The sequence below is a fragment of the Triturus cristatus genome, chromosome 11 (genome assembly GCF_964204655.1).
Source record: "Triturus cristatus chromosome 11, aTriCri1.1, whole genome shotgun sequence".
Taxonomy (NCBI): domain Eukaryota; kingdom Metazoa; phylum Chordata; class Amphibia; order Caudata; family Salamandridae; genus Triturus; species Triturus cristatus.
The window spans coordinates 156,459,322-156,481,693 of record NC_140594.1 but is presented as its reverse complement, the minus strand read 5'-3'; the positions used below and the strand labels follow the sequence as shown (position 1 = coordinate 156,481,693).

The following is a 22,372-nucleotide window of genomic DNA, read 5'->3' as shown; positions in this document are numbered from 1 at the left end:
CTGAGTGTGTGAGACCATTTGCTGACTGAGTGTGTACAACAAATGCTTTGCACTGTCCTCTGATACTGCCTTACTGCTCGACCAAGCTACCACTTTAGAGAGTAAGGTTATATCTAACTTTAGCCTCTGCCAAACCTCTGGGGACTGTGGACTCTGTACCTATTTGGTAACAGTATATACAGAGCCACTTTCTCACAACTAGGTCTAGAAATTGAACAGAACGGGGGACCTAATCTGGGCAAATGGGTGGGCAGGACAATAAGCAAAATAGAGGGGGCATAAAATCAACAATAATGGAAGGAGAGATGGTTTACTGTGTGACAAAGTGATGGGCATAAGAGAGAAGGGGGAGGGGGAGTTAATAAGCCTATAAAGAGGGTGTGTATAAAGTCAGTCAACCGGCAGAGATTGAAAGGAGGCCTGACGCATGCTAGAGAGGGGAAGGAGAGCTGAAGAGAGGCAGAAGAGAGAAGAGCACAAGACAGCTATAGCCTTCAGTTGTGGCATGACACAGTAGGGATCCTAAACACGGCAGACTGAAAGAGGAAAGAAGTGAAGCAGGGGGGTGGAAGAAACTTTGCCTGGAAAGCAGGAAGTGAGGGCACATGACTGGCAAGGGAAGGCCGGAAAGGGAGGACAGTGTTCTTGCAGAAAAAACTCAGAACTTTGAATATGGCTAAAGGGACACCTAAGCACCGCTGTATTATCCAATTCTCTCACAGGCAATCTGGTGGCATTTGTGTAGTTCCTGATATTTTTTTCTTAATGTATCAGTTACAGGTCTACTCAAAAAAAAAAAATCACAGCTACTTAATAAACTGATATACAATGCTTAACAAAACAGATAAATCCAAAAAAGCATACTTGAAATAAAAAGTAGTAACTTAATTGAGCTATTTACAGAGATCCACACAAAGATTCTTACTTTTCATGAGAACGTGATCTTGAAGTACTTCTGCATCGAGAGGATTTTTTCTCCTTGCGCTTATGCCTCTCCTCTCCATTTTCGGAAGAACTCAACCTCTCTCTTCCTTTTTCAGATAAATGTTCTCTCTCATCATAGTCCTCAGACTTGTGTTTTTTAGAATATTTCTCGCGTCTTCTTGCCTGTTTTAAGAAGAATGTGGTTCTTTCAGGAAAATAGTGCAACAAAAAGAGTTAGTATGGGTATCAACAAATAAGAATGATATGTTGTGAAGAACATTAGTAACCTTGGGGGTGATGTTCAGAGATGCCAATGTTTCACAACACCATTTCTCCAGTGAAGTAGTTGCACATTTCAAAAGGAGTATAATGGAAAGAAAAACTTGCAAACTGCAATGGAGTTTGAAAGAATAAAGGAAATGATTTTTATCAACACTAAAAGTTTACTTCCCAATATAGCACAGACATTGCAACTAAAAAAAAAAATGGTGCCTAGTCCACACTTAGGGCACTTAAATTCCCAGGATTGAAACGGATTTCTCAGAGTAAACCTAAAAAAATACCACGTTTTAGACGCCTTGCATGCAGTTTTCATAGAAATGTGCTTGGAATCTGGAATCCACCTTGAGGAAGCAATAGAATTCACTGGAGAATACAGAAAAGATTGCCCTCTAGAAAACTGTTTCAGCTAATGGCTTTCTTTTTGATTAAGTTTAAACTAAAGCAGACACTCCAATGTATCAAAGAAAAATACACTTTTTCAGGAAAAAGAACGTGCTACAGGTTACCCCGTTTGGGGTAGATTACTGGCTCAAGTAATTTATACGCAAATTTGAATAACGCTACTGTTTACATGATCAATGCTATGTGGCTGATTCTTAACATTTGCAATCAGATGTAGTGCTTTAAATTCGTAACTTTTTAGAGTTTGTAGAACAAAGTGCCTCTTGTGGTTACTCAAGTAGCTTTGTGATAACGTTTTAAACTTTTAAAGTCGTTCAAGTACTAGATAGGTTTCCTTTCCTCGGTTAGCGAAATTATGCTATTAACCATTTCCTTTACTGTGTTAATTAACGTCAATCTTTGTCGACATCCCAGTTGTTTTACCATTTGCCACAATTAACAAGCCTTTACAATGCAATGGTCTCGGCAATATTATAGGTAGAGCTATTGGTATTGCTCATTATTTTTCTATCATTTTTGTATCCCTAAATAAATGGCATTGTCATTTCTATTGGCATTAGTTTTTTTTTTTGCATATGTGATACCTATTGCATTAGCAGAGAGAGAGTGAGGTAGTGAGAGAGAGAGTGAGGTATTGAAATAGAGAGTGAGGTAGTGAGAGAGTGAGGTAGTGAGAGAGTGAGGTAGTGAGAGAGAGTGAGGTAGATAAAGAGTGAGGTAGTGAGAGAGAGTGAGGTAGATGGAGAGTGAGGTAGTGAAAGAGTGAGTTAGTGAGGTATTTTCTGACGTAGTGAGATAGAAACAGCGATTAGATCGAAGCCAATTTGAGATGGGGGTGTTAAGCGTGGTAACAGTGGCAAGGCTTCCACCCTGAAACAGGAAACTAAAAAATGCAAAGAGCGCGCACGGCACCCCTCCCCCTGCGGGGAAGCCATGTGTGTTTCAGTTTACAGCGTTATGCAAGTGTACACTGACATGCAGCAAGAGTACCTGGGTGCAAATGTTTTTGCGAGGAGTCAGGTCACCGAAAGCAGACATGCAGCATTGTCAAAATACACTCGTGTGAATGAAAAGGAAAACAATGTACTCTGCTGTTGCAATTCGAACACAACAGCTCAAGGAGGACTGCAGGCATCACACACAGGGCAGCACAACAGCAATGTGATGTTGCCAGGTACTCCCATCATAAATAAGGCACTTTCGATGTCGGGATATATTATGTAAGGTGTTTGGACCACTCATCTCTTTGATAAAGCAGCTCAGTGGGTAAATGCGCCCACTGCAGAGATATGTTTAGTCTGAAGGTTGGAATAAAAGACAGCCGGGTAGAAGAGGCACTGCCAAATCCCGGCGTGCCCCACTACTCCTGTGTGCTCCGGGGCTCGCGGCTGATGTACGAGGCGCCTACTTCGGCATGGGAGGTGTGTGGAAGGGGGGTGGGGGGTGCGAATTGGGGTAGAGAAGGAAACAAGTGCTGGAACTGACTAGCAAGCGGGGAGGGGAGGCAGTGAAAGGACAGAGAGCCACTGAAAGCAAAGACAGGGAGGACTGGCGTGTGCAGGTAGGAAAGGCTCGGAGAGCTCGGATAGAAGAGGCAGTGGCAAATACCTGCGTGCACAGCCTGAGGACAGGCGGAGGAGACCAGAGCAGCAGCCGGACACGGGAGCACTGAGAGCAGGGGGAGAGGACGCCATGAAAACCACCGCCTTTCTCCGAGGCAAAGCAGAAATGCTTCGGAGAAACGCATTGGCGTTTTCGGATTCGGGGGCGTGTTTCTTTTTCTCTCCTCTTGCCATTGGCTGGAGGAGAGAAAAACACGCCTAAAAAAGGGCGTGGCTAAAAAGTGGAAAGAACAGCACGGAACACACCCCCGAATCTGAAAAAGACGGAGCCTATTTGGAGGGACGGCTCTCTCCTCCAATGGCTGGCCTCCGTTTAGGAAGCCAGCTAATGGAGGAGAGGCAAAAAGAGAGGCGGGCTAAATAGCCACTCTAAGAAATATAAGATCTCCGGACTTCCGGTTCTGCCTTCGGCAGACCGGACGGTCCCTCGATCTAAAAAGATCATACATGGATTCGTCTTTTTCCCCCGTTCCCCTACGTGGCTTCGAGTTGTGCTCCAGCCAGTCCATGATTTGTCACATTCATTTCCGGAATGATACAACCGTTTCAACACACGTTTGATTGCCTGTACTGAATGAAATTGTTCCAATAATCAAGCATATGAAGCAGATTAAAGGAATGGGTGAAACGCTTCTAAAATTAGGCAGTCTGGAGATAATGTAACTAGGAATCGTGAAGTAAACAACATGCAATACCACAAATCCAACACTAAGTAGCAGTGAAGTACAGAGCACGTGATGTAAAACTACAAAAAGTTATGCTGTTAACCTGTAAATCCTCGTAGACCTGGTAACCAACTGCTTGCCTGTGCTAAAGCGAGTGCTAAAGTGCGACACCACTAAATCGGCCATGACTTGGCTTTAGGGCCCGAACTGCCCAGACTTCAGTTTGAGGAGCTATACATCCTTCTTAAGTCCTGGCAACTGGAGGGAACGGTCACGTTTGAATTCTCTATTAGACTGCAATAGCACTAATATGGTAATAAGGAAGGAGAAAATTAAACACTCGTAGACACAAGGCTTAGTGTGCAGGCCAAAGAGTTAAAGCAACTCCTTTAACGAAACGAGACAAAGGTGGGAAAGCATACAACTGAACGTTATCATTTTTGGGAGCCCAGGCCAAATGGAGGCGGGCAAATTACTTACCGCAAATCTACCACGCCCACCCTAAAGTCATCTTCAAAGCCTTATGCGGTAGTCAGTTTTAACATTCCTCACCATCAGAGTTTTAAATCTTGCCTGCAGGGATAGATCAGTACACTAGTACCGATTATCTTTTATATAACTTTTGCCAGATATCGTTTTACAAAAGCACAATTTCAACAGAAAAGTGTAAACTGTTTACATATACCCATCATCTGATTTAGGCTCCAAGTAACATGTTCACACAAGGAGGAATACAATTACAAGTTTAGTGGTCTTACCTAAATAAACATTGACGTGCATCAAAAAGTATATTCGGTCATGTGCACAGAAAACACAGACATTTTAAATTTCTAACTTAAAAGCTCCTTAACTTCTACCCGGATCTGTTTAGCAAAAAATGTTGAATGAAAACTATGGAGTGCCCTTCAGACAACACAGCTGCTCCAATTTAAGCCTGCAAGAGTGCCTGGCAGATATTAAAATGCCCCCCCCCCCCCCACCAAAAAAGCACAGGAGTTACCTGGGTTCTGACTTGTGAGGTAATTGGCTCATATCCTGGAAACTATTTAAGCCTGCAAGAGCACATCCAGGGACGGAGTGCATGGCAGATATTAAATTGCTTTGTAAACTAGATCTGGTGAGCTCACATCGAGCTAAAGGAATGAGTTTTACTTTTCACAGACCCGCACTGGCCAGCAGATTATCAACAATGAAAGCGGATGTCAGGTTTTGAAAGGTTGGAAAATGATGCACTCTACATTAGAGTACATTTTTAGTATGCAAATGAGTCATATCAACCACTGAGTAATACAAAGGTTGTGTTAATCATCTACGTTCAGAATACCCATTTACTGGTCAGCAATAAGTTTCTTCCTCGACAAATAAGTCCCACCCTAAATACTACCCTCGTGCACGATACAAGATGTTTGGGTGTATTAAAACACACACAAAAACAGTCAAGGCAGGAATAATTTGATCTTACACGTAGGTGTGCACTGAGAACAGACTAACAAACTAAATGGATAATAAAAAAGTTTAAAAAAACAAGCACACCCACATGTAGAGATCCTAAAACAAAAGCACGCCCACATGTAGAGATAACATCTGTCCATAACCAAATGTCGATTGGTTACAGTTTTGATGGTAGTGGGTTCAGTTTTGGTCTATTGACAATAGTTGCTTGCACTCGCACATTTTAAGGCCTGTAATACCACATAATGTAACTTCTCCTAAACTACTACGCATTTGCAAATTTTGAGTCATTGGGCATAGGATTTTCTCCTACAACTACAATAACTTTATTAGCTTCAGGCTGAAGACCTGCATTTTTAGATCTCGCCCAAGCAGCATTTGTGCAGTCTCGTCAAGACATGCTGTATTCAGGATATGGGCTTTAAGCTCCACCTATGTTTATTATTTTATTGGCTTCTTTGAGTGTCTTTTGGAATTGTTTTTATTTCATTTGCTTTGTTTACTTGTCCCTCCTTAGTACTCATTACTTTACTCCGATTGTTTAATTTTCAATTTGTGAGCACTATTTTGTTACAGGTTGTGTCAGCTGGCGTTGCAGGCATGACATCTACCGACCACCACAACTTCCCCCAACACAACGTAATTTTCAGCACGGTATCCAAGGACTTCACAGCATGTTCATTATTATCATCAGCTACTATTGCAGGAAAAACAGCTCAAAAACCTTAGCGCGCGTACTTCCACAAGCTGAAGTGTCACAATAGCTACGGACCCCACAGCATTAAACCATCATAATATTTTTTTTGCTACTGTTGCAGGCAGAACAGCTTTTATTGGAAGGGAGATGTTAAATAAACATTGGTGCATTTTTAAAACGCAGGCGGACAAAAGTGTGGCTTCCAATCAAAACAAATGGAAACGTATGCTCCGCTGCAATCTTCCTCTTTAGAAGTGCATTAAGAATGTAGTACCTTATGTGGGTAATAGAGGTCTGTTTGTAACTCCATAGGGACACATAGGAACAGCCTGTGGTACTGCACCCTTTCTGTGCTTAGTGGATTTTGTTTTATTACTTCTGCTACTGCTGAGATATCTAGTGATAAAAAAAAAAATCTAACAATCATTATCACTTGCAACGCCAACAGCTCAAACTTTGACTAATTCGAGACCCATTGGATTGCAAATGCTGGTTTTCTTTTTTGATGACACTCCCTTTGGTTAAATTAACTAGTTCAACCAAGCTAATCTTTTCGAGTTTTCAAATATCAAGTTGAAAAACAACTTCATTAACGAGTTACAACATGAAACCTCTAGTCCAAGTCCTAGGATTTGGTTGGGCGGAAGCAGTTATTGAGGGAAAGATCCTGTACACATGCACACTCTGAGTGCTTGAAGAAAAACAAAGTAGATCCCTAAATGTGAGCAGAAGGAAACAAGTCATATAATCAAAAGGATGGTATAAAGAAGCTATGCGACAGGGGAGGGACAATGACAAGAAGGGGAATGTAAGCTATCAAACAAAGAAGGGAGAGGGACAATAAAGCCAACCAAGCAGTGGTCAGGCTCCCAGTGCAAAGGTTTTGGTATGGTTCATTAGAGGTTTCTCGTCTACAGACAGCCAAAAGCGGTCTAAAAGGTGATATTTAACAACAAAGCAGAAAGTGGTGCACGTATGTACTACCTTTTAATAAAAGAACTCTTGCAGATCGATAGGTAAGCCATAGACAACTAGTTGGTGCATATCCTTATTCTAGTCAAGTTAGTGCTTAAACACCTCCCATATCAAGGGTTTCCATGGATGGAAAAATGAGGGGCACAAAATAGTTTGGTCAATACAAAAGGTACAAATGACCTGTGGGAGAAAAAAAAGAGGCACAAGCCCTTAGGGAAACAATACTGAGGTGGAATAAAGAGTAAGGTGCGGGAGAAAACAGACCTTGGAATTCACTCAGCCTCAAATCTAATGCTGTACATGCAGTAGTACATTCATCTATCTAATTTCACTTTCTCTAGGGCACCAATTGCTGCTCGAGTGAGAAACTCTTGACAAGCATCGGGTTTGAATTTTTTTTTTTTTTTTTTTTAAAAAAGCATCCCAAGAGTTCTCCATTTTATTGGGTTGCGATCAATTCTTTTTAAACCTATATCTAACATGCGTTTCATGATTTATTGCAAGCTGCTTCCTCAAGGCATTATATACACACACACACATATATATATACATACATACATACACACACACACACACACACACACACACACACACACACACACACATCTCTAATATATGAATTCCTATAGCCCAAAGCCAAGGTCATATTGTTTGAGGTCAATGACAAACACGTTTTCAAGTTTATTTGGTCTTAAGGGCAAGCAAGCCCGATCCTCTGCAGCTCAAACCTTTTTGCTGCCCGTTTACAGTACCACATTAAGGATCAGGGAAGGGCATTGTCTACAGTTAAGGTAATAGTTGTGTTTGTCTGTTAATGTAGTTCTATTTTCCATTTATGGTTCGTTAATGCAAAGCCTTTATTATTAGGGCGAGTGCTCTAAAGACATGTAAGCTAGGACTAAACTACCGACAGTGTTTCTAGTATAAAAATGTGTACACACATTTGGAAAGTTTTACATTATGAAGTTATGTATATACTTCCAGAATGTGCTCCGATTAGATGCAAATATTTGCAGAAGCTTGAAAGCAAGGTTAAAGATTCTTTGCTTTCAAACTAAAATGCGAACACAAAAAATGCACTCGGAAAATCAGTTTTGCTAAACTACTGACATTTTACGTACCATTTCTGTAAAGAATCATATAGTAAAATGTGTTAATGCATGCTACTATTTCCTAAAAGATATTCATAATTGAAAATCAATACAACAAGTTTCGACAAGATTATGTGAAACATGAAAATAAACAAGCACTGACAAAGCCAACAAGTCTGACATTGGTGGCCAGCATTTTGTTTCTGTCAATGCGTTTCTTTTGACTGTTTCTATGAATTCACAGAAGTAGGCCAGGAAATCGTACTCATTAAAAATATTTGGGACGTACATTTTAGCACGAACAAATATATATGTGTAGATCTACTCATGCAAAAAATCTGCTGAGTGTTTACAAGTTCACTTTCCCTCCAACCCCGCCCCCCTAGCCCCCAACCCTGGACGAAGTCTTACCTCTGACCTCGTCAGGAGTAGTTTACAATCTTCTTCAGTATGGAAAAAGATTAGAGAAGAGCTGATGAAAAGTCCTAACACATGTAAATTAGAACACACCAGTTGGTAGGTTTGCACAGACTCAAAAGGGCATTCTAACGCAGGAACTATTGTTTACTACTACCTCAAGCCGTAATATGTACATCTGTGCACAGGTGGCAAAATAAGGCAATAGCTAGTATTCAAGCCCTGACATAATCAGCGAGGCTATTATTAAGAGAAATTATATAATGAGATTGCGGTCATAATGTGTCGCCGCACTACATGCCACCAAAGGGAGGAGTGGATTTTATTACAGGACAAATATATTTCTGAAGCAGCCTTGAAGGTCAAATAGAAATTCGACACCCCTGATATATATACACACACACACACACACACACACACACACACACACACACACACACACATACACGTGTTACCATCCTTGTGGGGACTATGTGTGAACACCTGCCTTGTGGGGACTAACCTTTCCCAATGGTTTAAAAATATGCTAATAACAGAAATATGTTAAGAAAAAATTCATAATACAGGATCCTGCTTCAAATTTGCAAAAATATTGTTTTTTAATCGTGCGCACAGAACCATCCTTGTGGGGTCCTGAACATGTGTTACCATCCTTGTGGGGACTTACTCAATAATTATCATTTGTGATTGAATGCCTTCATAAACAAATGTCTAAATGTAATTTTTCAATGCTCTACTTAAATTACATGATAGTTTAGTCATATATAAATAGCTCATTGTGTCCTACGAGCACACAGAACATGGACTGTGATGATAATGAATTTCTCAGTGGAGGCCTATAGCATATGAAGTCCCTGGAAAGAGATTTACAGATATTTAGCCTGTTACTGAGTGCTCACAAACTTTCAAGAATAAGTAAACAACACAACGTTAAGATTATTTAGAGGCCAAACATCCTGCAATGTAGCCGGATAGGAAAGTCAAGTTGAGATTACCTAGTTCATTTTCATCAACCTCACCACTAGGCATCATTTTCTTTGCATGTTATGCGATGATAAGCCCCAAAGATTTTGTATGTTATTATAGTAATGTTCTACAGCTGACAGAGAGAGTAATTGATGATAATCATTTTTAAGCCACTGCAGAGATAGGGCGTGATTTTATTAAAATTGTGTTTCAATGTAGTCAGTCCCAAGTTCCTATAGGCATAGTGTGTGTTTATATTTATGTTCAAGTCCTGCCTAGATTATGTGTGGTTTTACTAATGCTTAAGTCCCCAATGAGGTGGTATTTGATGCTAGTTCCGTTTTAGTCACGTGAGATAGTTTGTCATTATAGGGATGCCAGGTTCTCACACAGATAGTGTGTGATTATAGACATGTTGAAATCCTCCAAATCAGTGTTCAATTTTAATCATGTTTGATTATAGTCAGGTTCAAGTCCCTCTACAGATAGTGTTCAATGACAGTCATGCTGCAATTCATGCAAATATAGAGTGTTATTCAAGAAGTGCCCAGGTCCCCATAGAGATAGTGTGTGAATATTTGCATGTTCAAGTCCCCACAAAGATGGTGTGTGATTATTGGCATGTTCAAGTCCCCACAAAGATAGTGTGTGATTATTGGTGTATTCAAGTCCCCGCAAAGATAGTGTGTGATTATTGGTGTGTTCAAGTCCCCGCAAAGATAGTGTGTGATTATTGGCATGTTCAAGTCCCCGCAAATATAGTGTGTGATTATTGTCACGTTCAAGTCCCCGCAAAGATAGTGTGTGATTATTGGCATGTTCAAGTTCCCCCAGAGATAGTGTGAGATTGTCAGGTTCAGGTTCGTGCAGAGAGAGTGTGTCATAATTATATTCAAGTCCCCACATATAAAATGTTATAATAGTCATATTCAAGTCCATGTAGAGATAGGATACGATAATAGTCATACTGATGTTCATGTAGAAATAGTGTGTCATTACATTAATGCTCAGGTCCCCACAAATAAAGCGTTTAATTATACTCACCTTGAAGACCATATTGAGATAGTGTGTGGTTATATTCATGTTGAAGGTCCCTCAAATATATTGTGTGATTATAATTATGTTCAAAACCCCACAGAGATAGTGAGTGATCATAGTTACGTTCAAGTCCCCACACAGAGAATGTTATAATAGTAATGCTCAGGTCCCTGTAGTGATGGTCGGTTATTATAGTCATACCCAGTTGCGTGCACAGATTATAGTCTTGCTCACGTCCTGCAGGGATTGTTGTGTTGTATGATTATAGTGAAGCCTAGGACCCATGGAGATAATGTGTGATAATAGGGATGCCCATATCCCCACAACAATAGTGACTGTAGACCTGCAGCGAAAGTGTGTGACAACTGTCAAGAACAAGTCTCTCTATGGAAAAATTATATGAGAGACACACTCATGTCCCTGCAGAGATAGTGTGTGATGATGATAATGTTCAAATTCCCACAAAGCAGTAGTGTAATTACATTGATGCCCAGGTCCCAATAGAGACACTGTGTGATTATACACATGGCAAGGTCACCAGTGAGATAGTGTGTGATGATAGCCATGATCAATTCCTCAAAAAGATAGTGTGTGATGAATGATATTGTTGTCCAGATCCCCACAGAGATAGTGTGTGATTGTAGGAATGTCCAGCTCCCCACAGAGATAGTGTGTGATTTTGAGGATGTCTAGGTCCTCACTGAGATGGTGTGTGAGAATGGTGTTACCAGGTTCCCCATAGAGAAGGCAGGTGCAGTGTCCTACTGCAAAGATAGCACGTGATTGTTTATATTGATGCCCAGGTCCAAACAAAGATAGTGTGTGATTAATGTGATGGCCAGGTCCCCCCAGAGATAATGTATGATTATAGGTATGCCCAGGTCCCCCCAGAGATAATGTGTGATTATAGGTATGCCCAGGTTCCCACAGAAATAATGTGTGATTATAGGTATGCCCAGGTCCCCACAGAGATAATGTGTGATTCTAGGTATGCCCAGGTCCCCACAGAGATAGTGTGTGATTATAGGGATGTCAAGGTCCCCACAGAGATGGTGTGTGATTATAGGGATGCCCAGGTCCCCACAGAGATAGTGTGATTATAGGGATGTCAAGGTCCCCACAGAGATGGTGTGTGATTATAGGGATGCCCGGGTCCCCACAGAGATAGTGTGTGATTATAGTGATGCCCAGGTCCCCACAGAGATAGTGTGTGATTATGTTGATGGCCAGGTTTCCACAGAGATAGTATGTGATAATAAGGATGCCAGTCCCCACAGAGATAGTGTGTGATTATAGTAATGTTCAAGTCCCCACAGATATTGTGTGTGATAATAGGGATACCCAGGTCCCCACTGAGATAGTGTGTGATTATAGGAATGGCCAGGTTTCCACAGAGATAGTGTGTGATTATATTGATGGTCAGGTTTCCACAGAGATAGTGTGTGATTATAGAGATGCCTGGTCTCCACAGGCAGAGATAGTGTGTTATTACAGTATTATAGGGATGCCCAGGTCCCCACACAGATAGTGTGTGATTATAGGAATGCCATGTCCCCACAGAAATAGTATTTGATTATATTGATGGCCAGGTTTCTACAGTGATAGTTTGTGATTATAGGCATGCTCAGGTTTTGACTGAGATAGTGTGTGATCATAGAGATGCCAGGTCTCCACAGACATAGTGTGTGATTATAGAGATGCCAGGTCTCCACAGAGATAGTGTGCTATTATAAGGATGCTCAGGTCCCCAGAGAGATGGTGTGTGATTATAGGGATGTCACGGTCCCCACCCTGATAGTGTGTGACCATAGTCAAATTCAAGTCTCCATAATAATGTGTGCAATGATGCTATGTTGAAGATACCAAACAGATTATATTAGTCTGATGGATCTGTACACTCATGTATTCACTTGAAGGATCAGTGTTTGACCTCCCACTGACAGTTTGAATCCTGGTGTTTCCACTCAGCTCAACTTATAATTACTTGAGGTAACTATAACTGGTGAATTGCAGTGTTGTTTTTAGTTTAAAATGGCATGTGAACTGTCTTTTTCACCTAAGTATAATGTAGCTTTAGCCTTTGGTTTATTCAGTGAATTTCTAAGGTTTTCGTTTTTTAATTTAAAGTAAGATATAATTACAATTCCTAATGTCCCTTTAACCTTGTTTTTAGGTCTCGCCTGAGCCAGCGCATGCACTGTACTGTTGAGACTTTTAGTAAGTGGGCTTCAAAAAGCTCACCACACGCTTTGTGTGGCCTAGAGCGTGCGGTTACGTGCACAGTTACACGCACAGGTGCCATCTGGCTTTCCTCTCGTCATGGCTCATTAGGCGCATTGCTCCTGGGCACCCTTACAGCACGCGATCGCGTTCACTTTCACGTGCCTCTCTCATCGCCCACTCACTCGCTCTCGTTTTGCCTCTCCATTAATGCGCCAGTCCCACATTGATTTCGTGTTTTTTTCCCTACATATTAAGAGGTTTTATTTTTTAAAGAAAGAAGGTACTTCTGCAGCAATGCCTCCTATTCATGCCTTCAAGTCAGTGGTGTCTTTCGACACTTTTGCTTAGCTCTGTTTTTTTTCTTTGACTCCACCATTACATGCTTTGTTTTTTAATTCCACACCTATAACGGTGAAAAAGTCCAATACCGTTTTGACCCAACCTAGCGTGTTATGCATCGGTGTAAGTGCAGGAAATCAGGTCACGGCTATCTTTTAAAATATCACTTATTAAATATGCTGTTTGTGTATGTGCATTTGTTTCCTGGTTTTTCTGCTTGTGTAACAGGAATTTAGCAAATGATATTCACTCCTGGGCAAAGCACAAACTGCTTCAGTTTATATAATAATAAAATATCTAATTAATATGCAATGAGGCAAAACGTGTTTCTTTCAATGCACCATTGGAAATATTCTATTATGTATCCCATAGTTGACATTTACCTGATGACATTTTACCAGCCTTTTTCTTTTTAATTTAAAGTGAGAACAGGCAGTATCTACAGCTTGTGCGCAGATCACAATAACTCAACTGTACCTCGTAGCATTTCCACCTGCGCTATAAACAGCTAATGTCACCCCCCTCTCTGTGGGCTCGAAAACTCTTGTGTGCCCCGCGCTCACAGTATCGGACTCGTCTGCCTTGGAAGTTCACCAAGCTTATCTGACTTCTCCACTGGGTTGGTGACCTTTAGGCAGTGTAACCAGGGCTGCATTGCCTGGCAGGGACCGAGATTACATTTCATGCCCTTGCATGGAGCTTTCCGCCTGCGAATCTGTGCAGGGAGCTTTTTTTTTTTTCTTTGAATGATCTTGGAGGAATTTCATTCTCAAAATGGAGGACATTGGAAAGACTATAAGTCCCAGTTGGGCCGGCTGTGGTGTAGTCTTTCACCGAGCTCTCTTTTCATAGGCAGCTGACCTCATCCTGAGAAGATGAAAAATCCAGCCCACTGCAATATGAGCTGCTTTGAATTTTTCTAGACCAGACCTACCAAGTTAGGAGAGGATTCTGAGCTAGGGAACTCTGATAATTGGTACTTTGTGACTTTTTTTAAGTTCCTTTGACACTTCTGTTGGTGCTCTGTGTGACTCACGTACATAGATATTTCCAATTTTTATTTGATTTGTTCATCTAAGACCACGTCTCTTGTAAAGGATTTCAAGATAAAGCTTCATTAACCATGCCCCTTTTAAAGATAACCCTTACCATTCTCATCCCACTGAAAGCACTAATGCTTAGGACTGCCAAAGGGACTCTTTTCCTCAGACCCTGTGCTTTGACAGCACCGGTGCTTGTGCTATAAAATCTATGCATAGTTTTCGAAGCTAGCATTTTGTGTTTTTTCATCTCAGCTGATGCATTTGAAATCATTAGTTGGTGGCGGAGACTGGAGCTACTGTGTTTTTTCTTTCCCATAACACTTTATTTTAAAACTTCAGAACAGGCGCTTGTGACTTGGGGCCCAGCACAGTTGTTTGTATAGGGGTCCGTAAAAAATGCTGACATGCCCGGTGCTGCTAGACGCTCCTCATGCTCTGCCTTGCACCCTTCTACCCCTCTGCTGTTGCATGGCTAAACACTTATAAGGTCCCAAAGGCGAGACCTATTGGCTATACCAATACTTGTTATATATATTTATGTGTGTGTGTATGTGTGTGTGTTGGAAATTGGGTTCCTGGTTGACTGGGGTCAAGCAGCAATCAATCCTAGTCCACGTAGGTAATGAAACTTGAGGGGACCCCCCCTGCAAGGTACATGGAGGGGCCCCGCTCCGGATTTACTCCAGAGCTCCCAGGCCAGAGTACTGTGCTGAGGGGGTTCCCTGCAGCTCGGGGCCCCCCTGCAGCTCGGGGCCCCCCGCACCACCGAGGCTGCGGGTGCCTGTGGTACGCCACTGTCCTAGTCAGGGTAAGCCATCAACGTACCTTTAAAGTAGTCTTTGCTCATCTTCTGGTAGCTTAGCAGAGAACGGTCAGGCGTAACTTAAGAGGCAATGTGTAAACCATTTGTGCAACACTTCAAACAGTAACATAGTGTAAACATCACAAAATGATAAAACAAGACCAAAATTACAAAAATCCAATAAATAGCACATGCGATATGAATTTTAAAATAATGAACTGCAAAATATCGCTTAGAAGTAATAAGCACCTATTTGGCATATCTGGTCGCACCGGACTAGGACAAAGTCAAAAGTTCAGGCTGACCGCGATGGAGCATAGGCCGGATACAGGGACCACCTGAGGCCCACTGAACAAAAGTACTTTGATCCCAGTTGCGACAACGAAGATGAGGGGTGCAGCCAAGCAATGCATCTGTGTTGATCCTGCAGTCGAGGTGATGCATCAATTTTCTCCACCCAACAGTGGCAATTCATCAGTTCCCTAAACAATGCACCGTTTCGGAAGTGTGATGTTCCATAGGCGATGCACTGGGTTTCTTCACGCTGCTACGATGCTTTCTATGCAGTGGCAGCAATGCAGTGGATCTGACAGCGAAGCGCTGGTTCCGAGTGCAATGCACTGGTCATGTTCCTGCAACAGTGGCGATGTCTGGATTATGTTCTCTCAGCAAAGGATGCTTCAGTTGCCCTGGAGCAATCCCTTATGCCCACTTCCAATGATTCAATTGGAGCAGGGTAGTTGGAATTCTTTTATGTCCCTGAACGTTCAGTTGAGGAAGCTAGTCAGCTACCCCTTGGAGTCACTCTGGATTAAAGTTGTGTTGGTCCGATCTTTAGCACCTAGGCAACAGAGAGTAGCAGGGCAAACAGCAAGGCAGCAGTTCTTTCAGAGTAGCAGCCCAGCAGAGTAGCAGTCCTTCAGCACAACAGTTCATCTTCTTAACAGAGTGGTTACAGGTCCAGAAGTATAATGAGTTGGTGGTGTCGGAGGTCCAGTACTTATACCCAGTTGTGCCTTTGAAGTGGGGTAGACTTCAAAGAAGGGTCTTTGAAGTGCACAGAGGTCTTCCCTTCCTGCCCTGTCTCCAGACTCAGTACTTTCGTCGACAGTATTTTCCACACCTATGGCTTTGAAATCGTAAGACTTGTTCTTTTAAGTTTTTGTCTTCTCTGCTATTTGGAAGAGCACATGTAGCATAATCTTCAATGAAAGACAAAATAGTTTCATCTGAATCTGTTCCAAATTTGGGGGCGTCCTTGACCCATAACAACATATGTATGTGAGGAGCACCTCTTGCTTGATACTCCTTTCTCCAAAAGAAATCCACAACTTCTCCAAGAGGAGGATTCTTTTTATTGCAGATGAGACATCATAGCTTCAAATCTATGATTGAAATATCTGCATACATTGACAGGATCCAAAGAGCACAATTCTCCAGGTGTCTTGTATTCAATATTATTTATATTGGAATTTGCCTTCTTTCAAACAGAAGATGAAACATATAAGGGATACATTGTCGAAATCTTGGATCTTCTGCATATAATCTTGTTGTCCGATATTCAGATGCAGGAATCTGCACAGGATGTTCATCATATCGTCCACCGTTTCCTGTTGGAAACAACTGCGGGAAACAACGAGCTTCCAAACTCTCTTCCCATACACTCATGGGACTTCCTGTTGCTTTTTTCATTTGAAACAACTCAATTGTATTCCCCATCACCTCTTTGGAATGAAGTGGATGTACACTGTAATGTTCATAGATCTCTTCACATCTGGACATGTCCACTTTTTCAATTTGTCCACTTAATGTTTCACTATCTTCTGCTAAATCTATTTCTTCTTCTCCAACAAACATAATTCTATAGTACTCATTATTTTTTATCAGATACAATGATGCCTTTTGCACTTTTCTAACATCCACTAACTCTTGCCAGATTTTCTTATTCTTAGTAGGAACACCATTAACTAGAATGACTAGTGGCTCATTTTCTGCATGATCTACACCAATAGTTTCAACATTTTTCCTTAAATCTAATGGCAAATACACAAATCTTCCTTTCAATCCTCTTTGCAACTCTGATGGAGGTAATTTACTTGTTTTGGGCTCCATACGAACAATAGCCTGAAACGGGTGAAAACATTGTATCAGAATAGACTCATACGTATTTAAATCTATCAGCTCTGGAGGAATAGCAACCAACTCTATATTATTATGAACAGCTCTGGCAGGCATTTTATTCTCAACTAATTTATTATAACAATATTTGCAAATACGCTGCTCACATCCCAAATCAAAACAATCCTCTACCAACAAATAAGTTGCAAATTCCATCCACTTATCATTATCTTCTATTTCACTTTTTAAATACAGATTGACACCCCTAGTCTGATTTTTATAGGGACTTCGCCGACAACCAATACAAGAAACATTTGGTCTTTCACCTGAAATTACCTTAAACTTTGTGATTTCATCCTCAAATTTTTCTGTAATTACAGGTTCTACATTGACTTCAACATTTTATTCTGCTAATGTGTCAGTTTCTTCACTCTCTTGCTGAGGCCCAAAGTAACAAAACTCAATATCCTCACAGACCTGCTTCACATCTGAAACTGACCCACGCAAAAGAGCACTGTTCAACTCACTTAACTTTAGTGCTGGACTTTTTGCATGATACAACCTTCTCACTAACTTCCGCATTTGAGTATGATGTACTGCCAGCATTCTGAAATGGTGAAAAACACTTTCACAAACTTTCCTACAAAAACAAGCCAGAGAATGACCTTGCAAACCATTATGTTTTCTCACTCTGCAAGGGTCTAGTCCTTGCAACAGCTTAATCTTTTGTTTTACACTTTTTTTAGTATAGGTTCGTAAAAAACTACATAATTTTTCAATAGATTCCTGTCGTACACTGCAAACACTACTGCAATCCCAAGTGTACACAGGGTTTTTAGCACGTCTCCCTAAAACTTCATCAGCTATCACTTCTTCTACATTTCTTTCAGCCATTTTCTCTTTCTCCATTGGACAACCATCACTAACCTCATAACCTCTACCACTGGTGTCAACTGCATGCAATAATTTTTCACTTAGTGAATAACTCTTCATTAAAAAAAGGCTCTGAACTAGAACTGTGTTTCCATTCTCCCAAAAAAACATCACTTTTTTTTTTATTAATAACTCTTTTCCTCCTACTTTTGGCCTTCATTACATATATTGGTTTATCTAGTGTTCGAATTCTGTTTAACACTAAAATAAACAGTTTCCTTTTTACAAACGCCTTTTCCACAATGCTTTCAATATGCTTCTTCTTTGTATAAAATAAAGCTCTCTTTTTATATTTCTTCACATCTTTCAGCAAATTATGCACTACTCTCTTGTAAAATATTTTTTTGCGTAATTCCTTATACTGATTTTGTCTTCTTTTACCATACTTTATCTCCTTTGACTGAACATTTGCTTTTTTACTTGTCCTCTTATTTTGATTTTTTTTCTTACTTAAAAAGTTTTTTGAAGTTGCAGCACTCTATACATTCTGTATGCTCCTACAAACATTTTTAATAAATTGCTTCGTGATCTTACCAGAAGATTGTTTCCTTTTAACCACATTATCTTGTTCATTCAATACTTGTGGTTGATGTTTCTTCAAATAATCCTCCTGTCTCTGTTCTTTTCTTTTTCTGGCATACTTTCTCGATTTTAACGTTGAAAAACAGTATCTGCAAAAAAGAATCACAAATAAATGTATATTAATAACTTTCAAATTTACAGTATTCCATTACTGTACAAACTCATTTTATATAAAAACAGACTAAGAAACTATAGCCCTAAACCACAAGTGTGACAATGATTAAAACACTACATACATAGTGCATACTACTTTGAAGCAGTTCATGCCCTAAAGCCTACCTCACTAAAAGACTACACGCTAACTGACTGAATGATTACAGTACTAAAAAGAGACACACTGGGTGAGTAACAGGGTGTTTTCTAGAAGTGTATGAATACTAACTGGGGAATTGAAGCTGCGAAAGACAACTGTGTAGCTGATTAGAGAACTGAATGCATAGTGGATAGGCATTTAAAGCAGTCCATGTGCTAAGGCCCGGCTCACTGCATAAGTACTTGTGTACTGACTGAATGATTAGACTACAGCAAGGAGACTGCCTGGATGAATTTATAAGTGGTAGGCTTTTCGCACACGGAATGGATTAGTACTTGGTACTAAAAAGGTCACTAAAAGAGTGCAAAGGGAGTGACAAGATGTTTGCTGGACTATATGGATATTGACTAGGGAATTGAAAGTATAAAAGACAAGTCTCTAGGTGGTTAGAAGACTGCATGCATAGTGCATAGGGGTTTTAAGCAGTCCATGTGCTAAGGCCTGGCTCAGTGCATGAATACTTAGACAGTGACTGAATCATTAGAGTACTGGAAAGAGAGTGTCTTGGTGAATTTATAAGTGTTTGGGTTTTGGCACAGTGAATGAATTACTACATGGTGCTGAATGGGTCACTAGAAGACTACAAAGAGAGTGACAGGGTGTTTCCTGGAAGTGTATGGATACTATCTAGAGAATTGAAGGTGTGAAAAACAACTGTGTAGGTAGTTAGAGAACTACATGCATACTGCATAGACATTTGAAGCAGTCTATTTGGTAATGAATGGTTCACAACATAAGTACTTAGAAACTGACTAAATCATCAGACTACTTCTAGGACAGTGCCTGGGTAAAAATTTTACATTTTCAGTTCTGGTGCAGTAAAGACAATACTACATGGTACTGCACTTTAGTGTCAAAGCATGGCTCATTTTATCAATTCATAAGCAAACACTGGCTTCTAATGCTACTAAAACTTGACAACATGACAGGTTTTATAACAGTTATCTGTCAGCAAATACACAATGTTACCAAACGCTTCTCTCACAGTGGTTCCCAAATGCACACAGACTCACAGTGTGGTTCTAGGCAACCACCACTATCCCTAGGAGTTTACCAAAACTCATTCACTACAGTGGAAGAGGTAAGGGAACTGCACACAATCTACATATTTCACGACTGCACTTTAGTGTCAATGCCTGACTCATTTAATCAACACATAAGCAAACACTGCCTTCTAATGCTACTAAAACTTGACAACATGACATATTTTAAAACAGTTTTCTGTCAGCAAATACACAATGTTACCAAACACTTCTCTCACAGTGGTTTCCAAATGCACACAGACTCACAGTGAGATTCTAGACAAGCACCACTATCCCTAGGACTTTACCAAAACTCATTCACTACAGTGGATGTGGTAAAGGAACTGCACACAATCTACATATTTCACGACTGCACTTTAATGTCAATGCCTGACTAATTTAATCAACGCATAAGGAAAGACTGGCTTCTAATGCTACTAAAACTTGACAACATGACAGGTTTTAAAAGAGTTATCTGTCAGCAAATACACGATGTTACCAAACGCTTCTCTCACAGTGGTTCCCAAATGCAAACAGACTCACAGTTTGATTCTAGACAAGCACCACTATCCCTAGGAGTTTACCAAAACTCATTCACTACACTGGAAGTGGTAAGGGAACTGCACACAATCTACATATTTCACAACTACACTTTACTGTCAATACCCAACTCATTTAATGGAAGCATAAGCCATAACTGTCTTCTAATGCTACTAAAACTTCACAACATGACATGTTTTAAAACAGTTATCTGTCAGCAAATGCACGATGTTACCAAACGCCTCTCACAGTTGTTCCCAAATGCACACAGGCTCTCTGTGTGATTCTAGACAAACAACACTATCCCTTGCACTATACCAAAACACATTTCTTCATCTCGAAGGAGTACTACATTTTACTGCAGAAACATAACTCATTTCACAAATTCATAAACAATGACTGGTTTCTAAATCTACCAGAATATAAAAACTGCATAGTTATCTGTCTACAAACACATGAAAAAAACAAATCCTTATCACAAAATGGTTTCTACATGCACACACACTGTTAATAAGATTGTAGAGAAAAAAAAGTACTCCCTACACTTTAGCAGAAGAAATACATTAGTCTGATTAAAATAAAAATAGTCTACATACATCCCCTCACAATTAAATAACTCACCTTTCAAGATGTTTTGTAGATTAAGAAGTATATCAGTCACACACCAGATATCAGTCACACACCAGATTTTTTTATACAGAATCTCTGCACTGTGCACCCGTCAGCAGAACCAAAGAATGGCAAAGTTTCCCTTTCATTTTCCACACATATACATGTAAACATCAAATCACATTCCTTCCCACATAAATTCAAAAGCAAACACACATTTCTATTGGTTAAACATTTCAACCCTTTCCAAATGACATAAACTTCAACCCTTCCCCCAATCTGCCTTCTGCCCGTTACCATAGAAACAGGTCATGGAACACTGTACTGAGCACACAGGTCACAAGTTCAGCACACACAATGTTGCTAATCAAAACAGCAAGTGTGCTTGACTTCTCAACATATCAGCTTATCATATATATTGTTCCGTACAATCAGTTTTTATTAACCAATAAGAATCATGCGTTTAAAAAACAGAAATATGCACCCTACCTTTCAGTGTAGAAGGTTGTCAAACAACCAATGATTTCGTGTCTTTTTTCAAAATTGCATCTTAGCCACCATTTTAGAAACATCTTACTTTCCAAACTGCCATTTCATTTACAGAGACCATCTGAGTGCATCCAGACCTCCTTACAAGATGCTTACAGTGTGGATAGTGGGACACAGCTATATTTTCTGGAGCCAAAGGTATGCAGAAAACAAAGGCATTCACAAAGTCCTAGGTTTGCCAAATGTAGACATTAAATGGATTGGACAGAGAGGGTTAAAGTGGCACCAATTGATGCCATTGGTGAAATCCTTCATGCAAATCCAACACCCTGCAGTGCACTGTGGTGGCAATGACCTAGGCACTTTGACTGGGGTAGGTCTGGAAATGCTTATGAAGGACACCTTTGCAGAACTGATTTCACTTTTTCCCAAAACTGCCTTCGTGTATTCTAACATATGTCAAAGGCAGAAATGGAACTGGTCCGATCATTTTTGTCCACAGATTGAGAAAGCTAGGAAACATGTGAATAAATCGGTTTCTGCTTTTTTCCGAGACTACAGAATGGGGTTCATTTACAATAACATTCTGCGCTTTCATATGCAAGAGATGTATTGGAGAGATGAAGTACACTTTACTGATGAAGGAAACAGAGTCTTCCTCAACAACTTTAGACTCTGTATAGGTACTTACTTATAAGTACCAAAAACTCTCAATGAACATAACGGCTCTTTTTAGAGCCACTCAAGAACAAAACACTTAAGCTTAAACTTTATCTTCCAACAATTTCATTTTTTTTCCCTTGGATCTGTGAACCCACCGCGAGAGGA

The 22,372-nt window shown here is 40.4% G+C and overlaps 1 protein-coding gene across 3 annotated transcripts in view; it reads right to left on the bottom strand.

The window, feature by feature from the left end:
• Positions 1-22,372, bottom strand: part of RSRC2 (arginine and serine rich coiled-coil 2) — a 326,144-nt gene that overhangs the window by 221,001 nt on the left and 82,771 nt on the right. For 2 of the 3 annotated variants that reach the window (XM_085633611.1, XM_085633612.1), the window contains exon 5: positions 926-1,129. In XM_085633611.1, coding sequence (XP_085489737.1) covers positions 926-1,129 — 204 coding nt within the window. The remainder of the gene's footprint in view (positions 1-925; positions 1,130-22,372) is intronic. The other variant, XM_085633609.1, reaches the window with a different exon arrangement.